Here is an 18,172-nt window from a genome sequence, read left to right as displayed (position 1 = left end):
AGCAGTGGTAAAAAATTGATGAATAAGTGTCTTGAAACCTCCCTCTTGAAGGAATTCAAGTCATAGGAAGGTGAAAATACAGAAGCAGGCAGGGAGTTCCAGAGTTTACCAGAGAAAGGGATGAATGATTGAGAATACTGGTTAACTCTTGCATTAGAGAGGTGGACAGAATAGGGGTGAGAGAAAGGAGAAAGTCTTGTGCAGCGAGGCCGCGGAAGGAGGGGAGGCATGCAGTTAGCAAGATCAGAAGAGCAGTTAGCATGAAAATAGCGGTAAAAGACAGCTAGATATGCAACATTGCGGCAGTGAGAGAGAGGCTGAAGACAGTCAGTTAGAGGAGAGGAGTCGATGAGATGAAAAGCTTTTGATTCCACCCTGTCTAGTAGAGCAGTATGAGTGGAACCCCCCCAGACATGTGAAGCATACTCCATACATGGACGGATAAGGCCCTTGTACAGAGTTAGCAGGTGGGGGAGTGAGAAAAACTGGCGGAGACGTCTCAGAATGCCTTACTTCATAGAAGCTGTTTTAGCTAGAGATGAGATGTGAGGTTTCCAGTTAAGATTATAAGTAAAAGACAGACCGAGGATGTTCAGTGTAGAAGAGGGGGACAGTTGAGTGTCATTGAAGAAGAGGGGATAGTTGTCTGGAAGGTTGTGTCGAGTTGACAGATGGACAAATTGAGTTTTTGAGGCATTGAACAATACCAAATTTGCTCTGCCCCAATCAGAAATTTTAGAAAGATCAGAAGTCAAGCGTTCTGTGGCTTCCCTGCGTGATATGTTTACCTCCTGAAGGGTTGGACGTCCATGAAAAGATGTGGAAAAGTGCAGGGTGGTATCATCAGCATAGGAGTGGATAGGACAAGAAGTTTGGTTTAGAAGATCATTAATGAATAATAAGAAGAGAGTGGGTGACAGGACAGAACCCTGAGGAACACCACTGTTAATAGATTTAGGAGAAGAACAGTGACCGTCTACCACAGCAGCAATAGAACAGTCAGAAAGGAAACTTGAGATGAAGTTACAGAGAGAAGAATAGAAACCGTAGGAGGGTAGTTTGGAAATCAAAGCTTTGTGCCAGACTCTATCAAAAGCTTTTGATATGTCCAAGGCAAAGCAAAAGTTTCACCAAAATCTCTAAAAGAGGATGACCAAGACTCAGTAAGGAAAGCCAGAAGATCACCATACTGGCGATCAGATAGAAGGTTGTAAAGTGATAGATGTTTAAGAATCTTCCTGTTGAGGATAGATTCAAAAACTTTAGATAGGCAGGAAATTAAAGCAATAGGACGGTAGTTTGAGGGATTAGAACGGTCACCCTTTTTAGGAACAGGTTGAATGTAGGCAAACTTCCAGCAAGAAGGAAAGGTAGATGTTGACAGACAGAGCTGAAAGAGTTTGACTAGGCAAGGTGCAAGCACGGAGGCACAGTTTCGGAGAACAATAGGAGGAACCCCATCAGGTCCATAAGCCTTCCGAGGGTTTAGGCCAGCGAGGGCATGGAAAACATCATTGCGAAGAATTTTAATACGTGGCATGAAGTAGTCAGAGGTTGGAGGAGAGGGAGGAACAAGCCCAGAATCGTCCAAGGTAGGGTTTTTAGCAAAGGTTTGAGCGAAGAGTTCAGCTTTAGAAATAGATGTGATAGCAGATAGCAGTGGTGCCATCTGCTTGAAATAGAGGGGGGAAAGAAGAAGAAGCAAAGTTATTGGAGATATTTTTGGCTAGATGCCAGAAATCACGAGGCGAGATTAGATCTTGAAAGGTTTTGACATTTTCTGTTAATGAAGGAGTTTTTGGCTAGTTGGAGAACAGACTTGGCATGGTTCCGGGCAGAAATATAAAGTGCATGAGATTCTGGTGATGGAAGGCTTAAGTACCTTTTGTGGGCCACCTCTCTATCATGTATAGCAAGAAAACAAGCTGTGTTAAACCAAGGTTTAGAAGGTTTAGGTCGAGAAAAGGAGTGAGGAATGTACGCCTCCATGCCAGACACTATCACCTCTGTTATACGTTCAGCACACAAAGACGGGTCTCTGACACGGAAGCAGTAGTTACAAGGAGGAGGCAGTAGACACCTGCTGAAAGGATAATTACTCGCAGTGAGGTCTAAAGCACTGTTCAGGGGGTGCTGTGAACTTATCATTAAACCCAGCCGTGACCTCACTGAACGTTTATATACATGTAATATAAAATTTAATTGGAACAACATACCAAAACTGTGCAGAACTAACTCTCTACTCACCTATCTTCTGCTTGTCCCTTCCTCTGTTTCTTCCTTCCCTCTCCCTTCTTTTGTCTTGTCTCAAACCTCCCTCCCTGTCACCTCCCCTCCCCATTATCCATCAGAGATAAGGGACTAGGGGGTGATACCTTGCTCTCTCTCTCCTCTTCATTATGTCATTTTCACTTCATCCTTTCTCACTATTTCACACTTGTAATTCCATTTTCATTCTCAGTTAGTCTCATTCTTTTTAGCAATCCTTATGATTGTTGTTACTTTCACAGAGAGAGAGAGAGAGAGAGAGAGAGAGAGAGAGAGAGAGAGAGAGAGAGAGAGAGAGCTTATTGGGGTTTACTGTATGTATACATGTGATGCAGACAGTAGGTAAATGTGACTTATATTTGTCAAAGCAGCATGAGACTTGGGGTGATAATGTGCTAACTCGGGGTGGCAAAAATTTAGGACTAGGCATGAAACTCAGGAGGGTATTATATATATTTGTTGCCTTAACTCAAAAGCAGTAGTACAATTGTGCTTTTTTTTTGGGGGGGGGGAATTTTTTTTATATTATTTTCTGGTTCCCTGGAGCCAATTAATTTTTCTTATAGGTTCTTCAGTCACCATAATAGTCATTTGCCATAATGAATGCTACATTGGAACAAATGCTCACTGTTGTGTACCCAACTATACATGCATAATATGTGTATATATGTGAAATCTCAATATAAGGAATTAATTAAGGTTGTTACCTTAAAAAATTCACTTTATTTGATAGTGACTATAACAAAGATTTTTAGTAATCTCAGATTCATTTCATATGGTGGGTTCTTTGGTAATACAGGTGATACAGTCATGCAGTCATTGTAGGATATGAGGAGATTGAATATGAGTGAACTAATGCAGTTTCTTTAGTCACAGTCTTTATTTGATGGATGTGAGGGTGAAATAAGTGTTAGTGCTGAAGCTTTACTTGCTCTGCCCTGCCCCACCCCACTGTGTAATGATGCATCTGCTCCCTCCACCCAAATTCCTCTACTATAAATGACAGAGTCAGGCCCATTAACTGTGCCAGCTACATTGTCAGCATTCTCCATTACTTAATTTCCATTATCAGTTATTATTATCAGATACACAAAACAGATGCATATCTCTGGCTTACAAGTGTGTGATGAAAGCTAGTGTAGGACTGTGAGTGGTCATTTTGAGTTGAATGGGAAATGACATTTCTTTGGATCCAGCAAATGCAAGTGTCTTACTTTATCCAGAACTCATCTTTGCCCTCTTCTTAGGTTCCCTATCAGATGCAGTGGGTCATGTGACAATGGATGACAAGCATGAGGAACACCGTCAGAAGCTACGGTTGATGCAGACAGCTCACAGTACTGACCATATAATGGCAGGGCTGAAAGGACTTGGCCTGGGACTGTATGGTGGCCTGACAAGCATTGTGTCTCAGACCTACACTGGTGCCACACAGGAGGGCCTGCCTGTTAGTGCTTCCTTTTGTTTCTTTACTTTACTTTATTTTATTTTATTTATTTTATTTTATTTTATTTTATTTTATTTATTTATTTATTTTTATTTATTTATTTATTTATTTATTTATTTATTTATTTATTTATCTTGATTTATTTATTTTATTTATTTATTTGTTTTTTATTTTTTTTATTGATTTTTTGTATTTATTTATTTATTTATTTTATTTATTATTTATTTATTTATTTATTTATATATATATATATATATATATATATATATATATATATATATATATATATATATATATATATATATATTTTTTTTTTTTTTTTTTTTTTTTTTTTATTTATTTATTTATTTATTTATTTTTTTTTTTTTTTTTTTTTTTTTTTTTTGCTAGATTATACATCCATGGTATTTACTAAATCCTATTCATGATTTTTAGTCATTGGTGTCTGGTGGACAATTTTCAATTCTAATCAAACACATGAGATGTTGCTGACTTACTAGCTACACCTACTGTAGTCATTACCTCGTCCTTGGTTGTTCTCCATGCAGTTAATCACAAATATTTTTAGTTGGTACCTGTAACTACTGCTCATTTTATTCATTCCAGGATTTTGTTTATATAATGGGAAACAAATAAAGGTGAAAATTTTGTAGTCAAACAGTATAGTTTTCATTAAATATTAGGGTATTTGATGCATTAGTCACCGCAAGTTACTCTATGAGACTCACCTGTACTTGGTGATACAACTTGAATACATATATGTGACAGTCTTACATCTCTTCCTTAATTTTTTGCAGGGGTTCATCTCAGGATTTGCTAAAGGAATGGTGGGCACTGTCACCAAGCCAGCCATTGGCTTATTGGACTTAGCAAGCAGCACTTCTCTTGCTGTGCGGGATTCAAGCAAAAAGTAAGGCTGGATTTATTTTTTTGTTTTTTTTACCTACTATTCTTTGTAGCCAAGGGTTAAACAAATTTTAAAATGCATATACACTATCCCTCTCCAACCATGGGTATAAAGTTCTTGAAAATTACCATGGCTGTTGAGTCCATACTTGGAGCAGTCAATACAAAATGCAATATGGAAAAGTTATGGTTAGGAAAATCTTTGCAGAATATGCCAGGACTTAAAGAAATGTGTTATTTTTATAACTTGTATAGCACATCAGTATACAACCAGACTGGATGTAACACAGTTTTCACAAGTACTGCAACATAAATGGGATGAGAGTGTGAAGAGAGAAAGAAGTTATTAGTATTAGTATTAGCCTCTGGTCAATATTTATTTTCTCTCTCTCTCTCTCTCTCTCTCTCTCTCTCTCTCTCTCTCTCTCTCTCTCTCTCTCTCTCTCTCTCTCTCTCTCTCTCTCTCTCTCTCTCTCTCTCTCTCTCTCTCTCCACAATTCCTCCTCCTCCTCCTGCTCATCATCATCATCATCATCATCATCATCATCATCATCATCATCATCATCATCATCCTTTCTCTCTCACCTGGAGGGAAAAGATAACAATTTCAAGTTAAACACATGTTCCTCAAGATATTGAAACCAACAAGGGATATTATCCCAGTCCCTCATTTTTGGTAATTTAATTAGTCTTGCCAAATGTGCACAAAAAGGGAAATGCATTAAACACAAATTGTATGTATTATAAATGGGAAAATTATTCATTAGTTTTTGGCAAGGCCCAAGTTTCCCCTTTTAACTTGCATTTTCATACTTTAACTGCTTAAAAATAAATAAATTATACATGAAACATTGACAGCTATATGAAATACAATATATAATAGATAGCAGATGTTGTTTACCTTTAGTCAATTATAGTTAATCCTGGTGAGAGTTAAGTAGATCCTTGCCCACTTCATTAACCTGAAGTGCACATACACAGATAGAATGGACATTTGTTTTGATTATTCTTTTAAAGGTATTCACAAAGGAATTAGGTATTAAGTCAGAATGAGAAAATTAATTCAGTAATACTGTAATTCTACTTAAAAAAACTTGAATGCTGTCTTCCTTTTATTCAGCCCTCTGCAGAAGATGCCAAATCGAATCCGGAAACCCAGGCTGGTGGTTGGCCTGAATGGTTTGATTCCAAGATACAACGTAAACCAAGCAGAGGGACAAGAGCTGCTTCTCTCCTTTGAGCACAATGAAAATGAAATGTGAGTCTTTATAGCCATAAGAAATTGTTTATACACATCTGTCATTCTTTCATGTGTGATGCATTTTTTTTTTTCAGCTTAGCTTTTCATTCTTTTTATGTAGCTGAATTTTTAATGAAAAAGTTTGACTGAAGGTGTTGTCTCAAATGTATAGTTGAGGTTAGAAGTGCTTAATCAGAGAAGTTCTGTTTTAAGAGTTTGTAAGTTATTCAGAATTAGAGAAAGAATTAGCAAAATTGCTAATTTGCTTTTAATTCTAATTCAGAATGCTGAATAGTTTTGCTTAAATATCATAAAATGTCTCATAGCAAGATAGAATAGAAACCCAATTTGTCTTATTCCCATATTTAATATTATCCTATTTTACTTATATTTGGATTGCATGTTCTCATTTTCCATTCTGTTTATGTACCATTCTGTATAGCAGTTGATCCATAAGGGAAACTATTTCAAGCATCTAATTTTAAATTTCTTTTATGTCACCTTCTCTCATCTCATGTATGCATATTTGGTGATTCCAGTCTCACCTCACACATAACTATTTTGTGTGTGTGTATTTACCTAGTTGTATTGTACAGGGCATGAGTCAAATCTCATTTTGTCCTGTCTCCATAATCATATTTATCCAATTTCTCTTTGAACATGTGTACACTGTTTGTCACAACCACCCCTTCCTTCAATTCATTCCAGATTTCAATATTTCAATACAGGAAGCTGCATTTCTTGATGCTACTTGAACATCCACTCTTCTTTATTATCTTCACATGCCCCCTTGTCTGTCTCTCCCCCTCCTCCATCTGTGGTACCAAGTAATTTCTGTCTATTGTTTCTATATTGTTTACTGATTTGTACATTGTTATCAGGTCTCCTCTTTCTCTTCTCTCTTGTAGTGTTAGTAATCCCATCTCTTCAAGTCTTTCTTCACAGCTTAAGTCTTTCAATTCTGGTACCATCTTTGTCACTATCCTCTGTATTCTTTCCAGTTTCATATATCTTTTTTTCTATGTGGAGCCCACACTACTGCTGCATATTCTAATAGGTATAGGTGTGACCATTCACATCCCTTCCACCTTCTCTCTCTCTCTCTCTCTCTCTCTCTCTCTCTCTCTCTCTCTCTCTCTCTCTCTCTCTCTCTCTCTCTCTCTCTCTCTCTCTCTCTCTCTCTCTCTCTCTCTCTCTCTCTCTCTCTCTCTCTCTCTCCATATCATTGTTGTTGTGTGTGTGTGTGTATTTACCTAGTTACCTAGTTATATTTACCTAGTTGTGCTTTATGGGAAAAGAGCTATGCTTGTTCTGTTCCATCTCCATATCTTTTAATATCCAACTTAGCCTTGAATCCATGTATACTTTCTGCATTTACTATCTCCTCATTCAGACTGTTCCATACATCAATACTTCTATATGGGAAACCATACTTTTTGATGTCTCTTCTACAAGCACTCCTCTTCAGCCTCTTTCCACGCCTTCTAGTGTCCCGCGTGTCCCTGACCATTAAGTCACTCCGGTCAACCTCCTCTACTCCCTCATATGCTTTATATATCACAATCAAGTCTTGCCTTTCTCTCCTCTTTTCCAACATTGGTAGATGTAGCCTTTCCAGTCTCTCTTCATAAGACAAGTTCCCTGATACTTGGTACCATCTTCGTAGCTGCTCTCTGAACTCTCTCCAACTTCTTTATATCCTTTTTCTTGTATGGTAACCACACTACTGCTGCATATTCTAGTCTAGGTCTTATCAGGGACACGATCATCTTTCTGACCATCTCTTCATCCATATATGCAAAGACCTGCCTTATTCTTCTCAACAAGTTATAGGTTTCTTCTGTAATTTTGCTAATGTGTCTCTCCGGGGTGAGGTTCCCAGTCACTGTAAACCGAGAACCTTTTCCTCTTCTGTTCCACTCAACCTTACACCATTCAACACATAATTTCCTTTTACTCTTCTTGTACTTTTTCCAAATTCTATTACTTTACACTTTTTTAGATTAAATTCCATTTCCCATCTAGAACGCCACTCTGATATCTTGTTCAGGTCTTCTTGTAACGTTCCACAGTCCTCTGCACTCTCAACTTTCTTCAGCAACTTTGCATCATCCACAAAAAGGCTCATGTAGCTGTTCACACTCTCCATCATATCATTTATATAGACTGCAAACATGATTGGTGCAAGTACTGAGCCTTGGGATACTCCACTTATGACTTCCCTTTTGATCTTTTACCACCGTTCTCATTTCTCTGTTTGTCAAGAAATTTTCCATCCATCTCAGCAGGCCACCCCCTTAGCCAACCATTATGCTTCAACTTCCACAACAATTTCCTGTGTGGCACTTTATCAAAGGCCTTCTTCAGGTCTAAATAAACACAATCAGCCCATCCATCTCTTTCTTGCATTATATCCACCACTCTAGAATAAAAACTCAGTAAGTTTGTAACACACGATCTCTCTCTCCTAAATCCAAATTGTTGCTTTATTATCACTTCATTTCCTTCTAGGTAATGCATCCATTTTATCCTTCACCAATCTTTCACACATTTTGCACACCACACTTGTTAGAGACACAGGTCTATAGTTTAAGGGCTCCTCTTTACTACCACCTTTGTAGATTGGCACTATGTTGGCTCTCTTCCATTCAATTGGGACTCTGCTTTCAATTAGGGAGCTTTCAATAATACTATGTATTACCCATGTCAACTGCTGATTGCACTCTTTTAGTATCCATCCTGACACTCCATCAGGTCCAGGGGCCTTCCTAATGTCTAGTCCCTCCATCTGTTTCTGGACATCCTCTTCAGTCACTTGGATTTCCTCCAGACCCATTTCCTCACTCATCTCATTCTCCCACACAAATGTTTTCTCTTTTGTGAATACTGATTGAAAACTCCTGTTCATTATATCTGCCAATTCACCGGGATCCTCACACATTTGACCATTCACCTTCAATCTGCTTATTCCTTCTCTATTTTTCATTTTGCTGTTCACATATCTGAAGAATAGTTTTGTTTCCTCCTTGCATTTGTGCATAACATCTTTCTCTTAATTTTTCCTTTCTTCTCTAATAACCCTTACATATTCATTTCTTGTTGTTGTGTAGTTTTGCCATAGCTCCTGCATATTTTTCCTCCGCCATGTATCCCATGCCGTTTCCCTCTCCTCCCTAGCTATTTCACATCTTCTTTTATACCAGTCATTGTTATATCTTCTCTTTGTCTCTACTTTTGGTACATATCTTTTCACTCCCTCTTCATAAATATTGATGAAAGCTTCCCACTTCTTTTGCACATTACTTGCTGTGATAAGTGTACTCCAGTCCGCTTCACCAAAGTATCTCCTCATTTGTTCAAAACTTGACTTACCATAATTAAATCTTTCACTTTTACAATCTTCACATCTACTTTCCTCTCTTTTTTCTTTAATACAAAACCTTATCATGACATGGTCACTTTTTCCTAGTGGACTACTATAGTTCATGTCTTCTATAATATCTGTTTCTTTTGATAATACCAAATCAAGTCTTGATGGCTCCTCTCCTCTGTATTTAGTGTTTTCTTCAACCCACTGTGTCATAATATTGTTCATTGCCAGTTTCAGAACCTTATCTCCCCATGAGTCTTCTCCTCCTCTTGTGTTCCACTCCTCCCAATTTATCTCTTTACAATTTTTTTTTTTTTTTTTTATGTAGGAAGGATACTGGCCAAGGGCAACAAAAATCTAATAAAAAAAATGCCCACTGAAATGCCAGTCCCGTAAAAGGGTCAAAGCAGTGGTCAAAAATTGGTGGATAAGTGTCTTGAAACCTCCCTCTTAAAGGAATTCAAGTCATAGGAAGGTGGAAATACAGAAGCAGGCAGGGAGTTCCAGAGTTTACCAGAGAAAGGGATGAATGATTGAGAATACTGGTTAACTCTTGCGTTAGAGAGGTGGACAGAATAGGGGTGAGAGAAAGAAGAAAGTCTTGTGCAGTGAGGCCGCGGAAGGAGGGGAGGCATGCAGTTAGCAAGATCAGAAGAGCAGTTGGCATGAAAATAGCAGTAGAAGACAGCTAGATATGCAACATTGTGGTGGTGAGAGAGGGGCTGAAGACAGTCAGTTAGAGGAGAGGAGTTGATGAGACGAAAAGCTTTTGATTCCACCCTGTCTAGAAGAGCAGTATGAGTGGAACTCCCCCAGACATGTGAAGTATACTCCATACATGGACGGATAAGGCCCTTGTACAGAGTTAGCAGCTGGGGGGGTGAGAAAAACTGGCGGAGACATCTCAGAACACCTAACTTCATAGAAGCTGTTTTAGCTAGAGATGAGATGTGAAGTTTCCAGTTCAGATTATAAGTAAAGGACAGACCGAGGATGTTCAGTGTAGAAGAGGGGGACAGTTGAGTGCCATTGAAGAAGAGGGGATAGTTGTCTGGAAGGTTGTGTCGAGTTGATAGATGGAGGAATTGAGTTTTTGAGGCATTGAACAATACCAAGTTTGCTCTGCCCCAATCAGAAATTTTAGAAGGATCAGAAGTCAGGCATTCTGTGGCTTCCCTGCGTGATATGTTTACCTCCTGAAGGGTTGGACGTCTATGAAAAGATGTGGAAAAGTGCAGGGTGGTATCATCAGCATAGGAGTGGATAGGACAAGAAGTTTGGTTTAGAAGATCATTAATGAATAATAAGAGAGTGGGTGACAGGACAGAACCCTGAGGAACACCACTGTTAATAGATTTAGGAAAAGAACAGTGACCGTCTACCACAGCAGCAATAGAACGATCAAAAAGGAAACTTGAGATGAAGTTACAGAGAGAAGGATAGAAACCGTAGGAGGGTAGTTTGGAAATCAAAGCTTTGTGCCAGACTCTATCAAAGGCTTTTGATATGTCCAAGGCAACAGCAAAAGTTTCACCAAAGTCTCTAAAAGAGGATGACCAAGACTCAGTAAGGAAAGCCAGAAGATCACCAGTAGAGCGGCCGTGACGGAACCCATACTGGCGATCAGATAGAAGGTTGTGAAGTGATAGATGTTTAAGAATCTTCCTGTTGAGGATAGATTCAAAAACTTTAGATAAGCAGGAAATTAAAGCAATAGGACAGTAGTTTGAGGGATTAGAGCGGTCACCCTTTTTAGGAACAGGTTGAATATAGGCAAACTTCCAGCAAGAAGGAAAGGTAGATGTTGACAAACAGAGCTGAAAGAGTTTGACTAGGCAAGGTGGAAGCACGGAGGCACAGTTTCGGAGAACAATAGGAGGGACCCCATCAGGTCCATAAGCAGAAATATAAAGTGCATGAGATTCTGGTGATGGAAGGCTTAAGTACCTTTTGTGGGCCACCTCTCTATCATGTATAGCATGAGAACAAGCTGTGTTAAACCAAGGTTTAGAAGGTTTAGGACGAGAAAAAGAGTGAGGAATGTACGCCTCCATGCCAGACACTATCACCTCTGTTATGCGCTCAGCACACAAAGATGGGTCTCTGACACGGAAGCAGTAGTCATTCCAAGGAAAATCGGCAAAATACCTCCTCAGGTCCCCCCAACTAGCAGAGGCAAAACGCCAGAGGCACCTTCGCTTAGGGGGATCCTGAGGAGGGATTGGAGTGATAGGACAAGATAAAGATATGAGATTGTGATCGGAGGAGCCCAACGGAGAAGAAAGGGTGACAGCATAAGCAGAAGGATTAGAGGTCAGGAAAAGGTCAAGAATGTTGGGCGTATCTCCAAGACAGTCAGGAATACGAGTAGGGTGTTGCACCAATTGCTCTAGGTCATGGAGGATAGCAAAGTTGTAGGCTAGTTCACCAGGATGGTCAGTGAAGGGAGAGGAAAGCCAAAGCTGGTGGTGAACATTGAAGTCTCCAAGAATGGAGATCTCTGTAAAAGGGAAGAGGGTGAATTAAAATCTCCCATTATAACAATTTTGTTGTTTTCTTTAATTTTCTTTACAAACCATTCTTTTGTCTCACCCAGCAACTGTTCATGCTCCTGTCTATTCCAGGTCTTTGTTTTTGGTGGGACATACACCACTGTGACATATTGTAATCCTCTTCCATTTATTAGTTGTAAGTTTAGGCCTTCCACCAAACCTTCTGCCTTTTCCACTCTCCACCCTGATACCCTTTTTAACAAGTATCATCACTCCACCTCCTCCTTTTCCACATCTGTTTCTTATCCACATATTGTACTTTCCCCCTCCTAAATTTGTCATGATGTCTGGTTCATTTTCTTTTATAAATTCATTCACTTCATCCATCATTGAAACTAAATCATCCACATTAGTGTATGCCACTGTCCATGTCCCTCCCTCTCTTACAGCTGTGCCTCTGCACCTCTCACTCTTCACATGTACCACTCCCTCAACCTTAGGTCCATTACTCCAGAAAAAAAGTTCCTTTTCCTCTTGTGTTCTCACTTCGTTCCTTTTTTTTGCTTCACTTCTCAATTCATTAAGTTTCTTCCTTTCTTCCTCATTCATTTCTCTTCTAATCCAGAGTTGTTATGTGTGTGTGTGTGTGTGTGTGTCTGTGTGTATTTACCTAGTTGTGGTTTACGGGAAGAGAGTAATCTCATAGTATCCCGTCTCTATATCTATCCAGCTTGGTCTTAAAAGCATGGACAGTTACAGCATTGACAGCATCTTCACTGAGTTCATTCCATTTGTTCACGCTTCTGTGAGGAAAACTATTCTTCTTGATGTCTCTTCTACAGTACTCTGTCTCAGTCTCTTGATGTCTCTTCTTGTACTCTGTGTGTCTAAAGTTATAGTGTGTTTGTGTGTGTGTGTGTGTTTACCTAGTTGTGGTTTACAAGAGGAGTCTACACTCATGCTGTCCCATCTCGATATTTACTATTACCCAATCGCTCTTTAAAACCATGTATTGTCCTGGCATTCACTATGCCTCATTCCAAATCATTCTAACTCCAACAGTTCATTGTGGAAATCTGTTCTTTTTTATATCCCTTCTGCACACTCCCTTCTTCACCTTCAGGTCATGTCCTCTTGCACTTCTGTAATCTGACACCACCAGGTTCTTACAGTCCAATTTCTCAGTTCTTGAAATGATTCTGTACATAGTAATCAGATCTCTCTCTTCTCTCTTCCAAAATGAAGAGATTTAATTTCTTCAATCTCTCCTCATATGACATATTGTATAGGGTTGGAGGCATTTTTCTTGCAGTTATCTGTATTCATTCCAATTTCCCCTTGTCTCTCTTAGTACTTGGAGACCATAACACTACAGCATATTCCAAATGTTTTCTCATCATGGTCACATTCAATTTCCTCATCATATTCTCATCCAGATAGTTAAAAGCAGTTTTTACATTTCTCAGAAAATTGTAGGTCTTACTTGTTATCCTGCTGATATATTTCACCGGTGACAGCTTGTCAGTAATGGTGACTCCAAGGCCTTTCTCCTCACTCTGTACTCCAGTGAACTTTTTTTCCCATTGTGTAACAGTACTTAGGTCTTTTACTACTTTGTCCAAACTTTAGTACTCCACATTTTTTTGTGTTAAATTCCATTTTCCATTTTTGACTCCACTCCCAAATTGCATTCAGATCTTCTTGGAAAGTGGCACAATCCTCCTTCCTTTCCACCTTTCTCATTAGCTTTGCATCATCAGAAAACAGACTCATATAACTAGTCACTCCTGCCATCACATCATTCACATGGATTGCAAACATCATTGATGCCAAGACTGATCCCTGTGGAACTCCACTAGTTACCTTTCTCCAATAGAATTTTCTGTCTCTGATCACTGTTGTCATTTCTCTGTCCATCAGAAAAGTGGTTATCCATTTCAGAAGTGTTCCTTTTAAACCTCTGATATTTTCCAGTTTCCACAAGTGTCTTTTGTGGGGGCACCTTATCAAAGGTTTGTGTGTGTGTGTGTTTATTGTGCTTTGTCTCAGCTAATCCATTAGTAGGGGATGTCCCAATATGTATGGTGATAAATTGGTGGAAAGCTGCTCAATTGGGATTATTTCTTTTTAGCTTCCTTGGGTATGATGTGCTGCGTGAAGGTGAAGGAGACATGAAGGTGTTGATATCCAGTCAGCAAGTGCGAGTGTTCAGCCAGAGTGACCCAGCCCTCCCTCCAACTCCAGTGTTGAATGTGCCCTACAGGTACTGCCACTAATGATAGTAAACAGGAAAATATGGCCTTCAGAAGTACTTGATCCTATTTCAAATTAGCAGTGCTCCTAAATAGAGATGAACATTCTTAGATGTTATTCCATAATAAGGAATATAAACTGCTTTCAAAAGTCTTTGACCTGGCAATAAGGAACACACACCTTTACTAATGAAAATCTTTGTTTTTATTTGTAGAAAATATATGGCATATTTAAATGGATGATAATGGAAAATGTATTAAAGGTGTATGGTATAAGTGGGAATTTATCAAAGGGGATGAAAAGTTTTTATAAAGATGCAAAGGTATGTATCTTGAAGCTGGGATGTGTGATATCCTCATGAGTGTTCACAAATTATCTGATGAGAGAGATAAATGGTTAAGTTAGGGATATTGTATTGAAAACTATGTAAATGATATTTGATAATATTTAATACAGTTTTATTTCACAGATTATATAGTACCACTTGCAAAGAAGCAAGAATGTTCTCCAAAGGCTCATAAATGTGTACAAAATTGTGTACAAAAGGAGGAATTTAAAACTTGTGGAAAATTTTAAATGCATGAATTGTTGAGCACACTCCACAATTTAGTCTCGATGATGGCTGCTTGAGCTAGTTTTCCCATTATTAAGAACTTAATAAGCTAGAGGGTGCTGTGTTGAACTGTCTATCAGCCCACCTGCTAAGGAAAACCATTTAGTTAAACATTGGGTGGAGGTTGGAGAGTTAGATTGTTGCTGTTGTGGATTGAAGTGTAGGCTTCCCTGCGTGAAATGTTTACCTCCTGAAGGGTTGGACGTCTATGAAAAGATGTGGAAAAGTGTAGGGTGGTATCATCAGCGTAGGAGTGGATAGGACAAGAAGTTTGGTTTAGAAGATCATTAATGAATAATAAGAAGAGAGTGGGTGATAGGACAGAACCCTGAGGAACACCACTGTTAATAGATTCAGGAGAAGAACAGTGACCGTCTACCACAGCAGCAATAGAACGGTCAGAAAGGAAACTTGAGATGAAGTTACAGAGAGAAGGATAGAAGCCGTAGGAGGGTAGTTTGGAAATCAAAGCTTTGTGCCAGACTCTATCAAAAGCCTTTGATATGTCCAAGGCAACAGCAAAAGTTTCACCAGAATCTCTAAAAGAGGATGACCAAGACTCAGTAAGGAAAGCCAGAAGATCACCAGTAGAGCGGCCTTGACAGAATCCATACTGGCGATCAGATAGAAGGTTGTGAAGTGATAGATGTTTAAGAATCTTCCTGTTGAGGATAGATTCAAAAACTTTAGATAGGCAGGAAATTAAAGCAATAGGACAGTAGTTTGAGGGATTAGAACGGTCACCCTTTTTAGGAACAGGCTGAATGTAAGCAAACTTCCAGCAAGAAGGAAAGGTAGATGTTGACAAACAGAGCTGAAAGAGTTTGACTAGGCAAGGTGCAAGCACGGAGGCACAGTTTCAGAGAACAATAGGAGGAACCCCATCAGGTCCATAATCCTTCTTCTTTGCAACTTGAAAATGTAAAGCTTATCTTGCAAGCCGAATAAAATCGCGGTGACCATTATATTCTTTGCCATTGGTTCTATTATTAAAACAGGCATTGCACTTCATTAGAATTTTATGAGGATTGCTGGGCAAAATCAGAAACATGTGGGTGGGGAACAGGACAAACCTCATTTAGGAGATACAATTAACCACTGGCTTATTTATAATTTTTTGGATGCCATGGTCATGTGCTGTTTCCTCTTGGTGTTATTTTTTGTGATGTAATAATAATAGTACTAAAAGGAAGCATCATTCATATACATTATTTGCACAGGTAATGCTTACAAATATTGTAGGAAGCAGGTTTGTTGTTAGATTTTCTCTGTAATTATTTGTCATGTAGCAGTCCAATACTTGAACCACTACTTGCCATTAATTTCACCTTGGGCTTTGAAGACAAAAGGCTGATTTTATGGATATTTTTAGGAAAGAAAAAAGTGTGCCTTAAAAGCTATCAAATACAGTAGTTTAAATTTTTGGAATGTTTTGCTTCCCCTTTTCAAAACTGATTTTATCTTAATTTGAATTACAAGGCATCAGATAAAGGGACTTTACATTTATATTGTTATAAATATGTTTATTATTTATGCTGGTTTATTTCCAGGGATCTTTACCACTGCAAGCCTGTCATTCTGCAAGGGGATGAGTCTGAAATTGAGCACAAACACTATATTGAACTCACCTTAAAAGCGGAGTGGCCAGAAGGCCACATTATTCCACGTCCCTCAGACTTGGCCTACAAACGGCCTAAAGTTCGCTGTGATTCCCAAGAAATTGCTCACAAGGTAAGACATGGTGACAAGCTAGAAAGATTCATGCACATAACAATAGCTAGACTGTATTGATATAAATATATACAAGAATTTAGCTCTCCTGAACTTCAACTTCACCCTTGCATCAGTTTATGAATATTCAAGTTAGGTTTGTAAATTCCAGTTCTATAAAATTTAAAGAATGCCATCTCAGAGATCCAGCTGCTTTACAATCAATACCAGTAATTGTTCCACTTCATTTAGTGAACATAGCCATTACTTTGCATTTCTTTGATATTCATGTTTATTTCCAGCTCAGTATTTGATCATGTTTCAGAAGTATAAAAGTAAAGTCAAAGATAATGTTGATGGCCAAGAGGTAAAAGACAACACAGGATACTACACTAACATAATTATTCAAAATCCTTAATAAAGGAGTTCCAACATTAAAGGACATTTTCCCCAATAAGTTTATTAAGTGGTGGTTTTATTTATATACTAAAATATCAACCAAGTTAGCCACCCATGAAATTCATTCTGGCAGGTTGAATTATTATTGTTATTTTTGTTTTAATAGTAATTATTATTATTATTATTATTATTATTATTATTATTATTATTATTATTATTATTATTATTATTATTATTATTACAGGTACATTATATTTATCTGGAATTCTAAAAGTTGGAATACTCCAAAATCCAGAAGTCAGCCTTGGCAATAAAGTGTTTTTTATACCATAGGGTTGATCAGTCTGCATAGTTTCCTCTACTTTTAACACTTACACCACTGCCGCTACTGCAAGTATTTTTTTATTCACATATTTATTTGCCACTTTATTTATGTGGCACTGTGCTGCCCACACTGCCGCCCAGCACCACACCACAGCCAGTCCCATGGCTACCGCCACTCCCTTAATCACCTCAGATACCATCAAGTGTATTCACTACATGCAGTATATTTGTTTTTACTGTAAACTACCTGTACTAAAGTTTACAATGACTAAAAGACTGTGGAGCAGCATTATAAATAGCAGCTCATGCAGCAACAATGAAAAGGGTAAGAAAAAACATTTAACTCTATCCATAAAGAAAGTAGAAATCTCATGGCAACTGAACATAATGTATCAGTGAAGGCCTTAAGTGATGAGTATGGTGTCAGACTTTCATCAGTGTATGATTTGAAAAAAAAAAAAAAAAAAAAAAGTATTTTAAATTTTTAAGGGAACAGTGACTTCTCTAAGATGGTGGATACTTGTAATCGTAAAACACTTCACCAATCCTGTCATGAGGTTGACAAGAGAGCACATGGCTTGTCACACATGTTAGACTGCATATGTTGTACATATGAGGGCCAGTGCTTGGCTGATATCTACATGAGTCTTGATTATCCACTATCAGTTCTTATTTGAGGCATCTAGAATCACAACAGCATAAGCACCACCCCGGGGGAAAATAGTTAATGATGCCCGGCCCCTCATCTGCTGATGTTGGGGAGATAGGCTAGTTCACCAGGATGGTCAGTGAAGGGAGAGGAAAGCCAAAGCTGGTGGTGAACATTGAAGATCTCCATTCTTGGAGACTTCAATGTTCACCACCAGCTTTGGCTTTCCTCTCCCTTCACTGACCATCCTGGTGAACTAGCCATCAACTTTGCTATCCTCCATGACCTAGAGCAATTGGTGCAACACCCTACTCGTATTCCTGACCGTCTTGGAGATACGCCCAACATTCTTGACCTTTTCCTGATCTCTAATCCTTCTGCTTATGCTGTCACCCTTTCTTCTCCGTTGGGCTCCTCCGATCACAATCTCATATCTTTATCTTGTCCTATCAGTCCAATCCCTCCTCAGGATCCCCTTAAGCGAAGGTGCCTCTGGCGTTT

At 38.6% G+C, this 18,172-nt stretch overlaps 1 protein-coding gene across 5 annotated transcripts in view; it reads left to right on the top strand.

Annotated features, from left to right (window-relative positions):
* Window positions 1–18,172, top strand: part of LOC135113190 (intermembrane lipid transfer protein VPS13D-like) — a 475,970-nt gene that overhangs the window by 445,178 nt on the left and 12,620 nt on the right. For all 5 annotated transcript variants that reach the window (XM_064028315.1, XM_064028317.1, XM_064028314.1 and 2 more), the window contains 5 exons: window positions 3,516–3,715; window positions 4,513–4,625; window positions 5,742–5,879; window positions 13,855–13,986; window positions 16,140–16,320. In XM_064028315.1, coding sequence (XP_063884385.1) covers window positions 3,516–3,715; window positions 4,513–4,625; window positions 5,742–5,879; window positions 13,855–13,986; window positions 16,140–16,320 — 764 coding nt within the window. The remainder of the gene's footprint in view (window positions 1–3,515; window positions 3,716–4,512; window positions 4,626–5,741; window positions 5,880–13,854; window positions 13,987–16,139; window positions 16,321–18,172) is intronic.

This window comes from Scylla paramamosain, chromosome 25 (assembly GCF_035594125.1).
Source record: "Scylla paramamosain isolate STU-SP2022 chromosome 25, ASM3559412v1, whole genome shotgun sequence".
Classification (NCBI taxonomy): Eukaryota; Metazoa; Arthropoda; class Malacostraca; order Decapoda; family Portunidae; genus Scylla; species Scylla paramamosain.
This window is presented reverse-complemented; position numbering and strand designations above follow the sequence as displayed.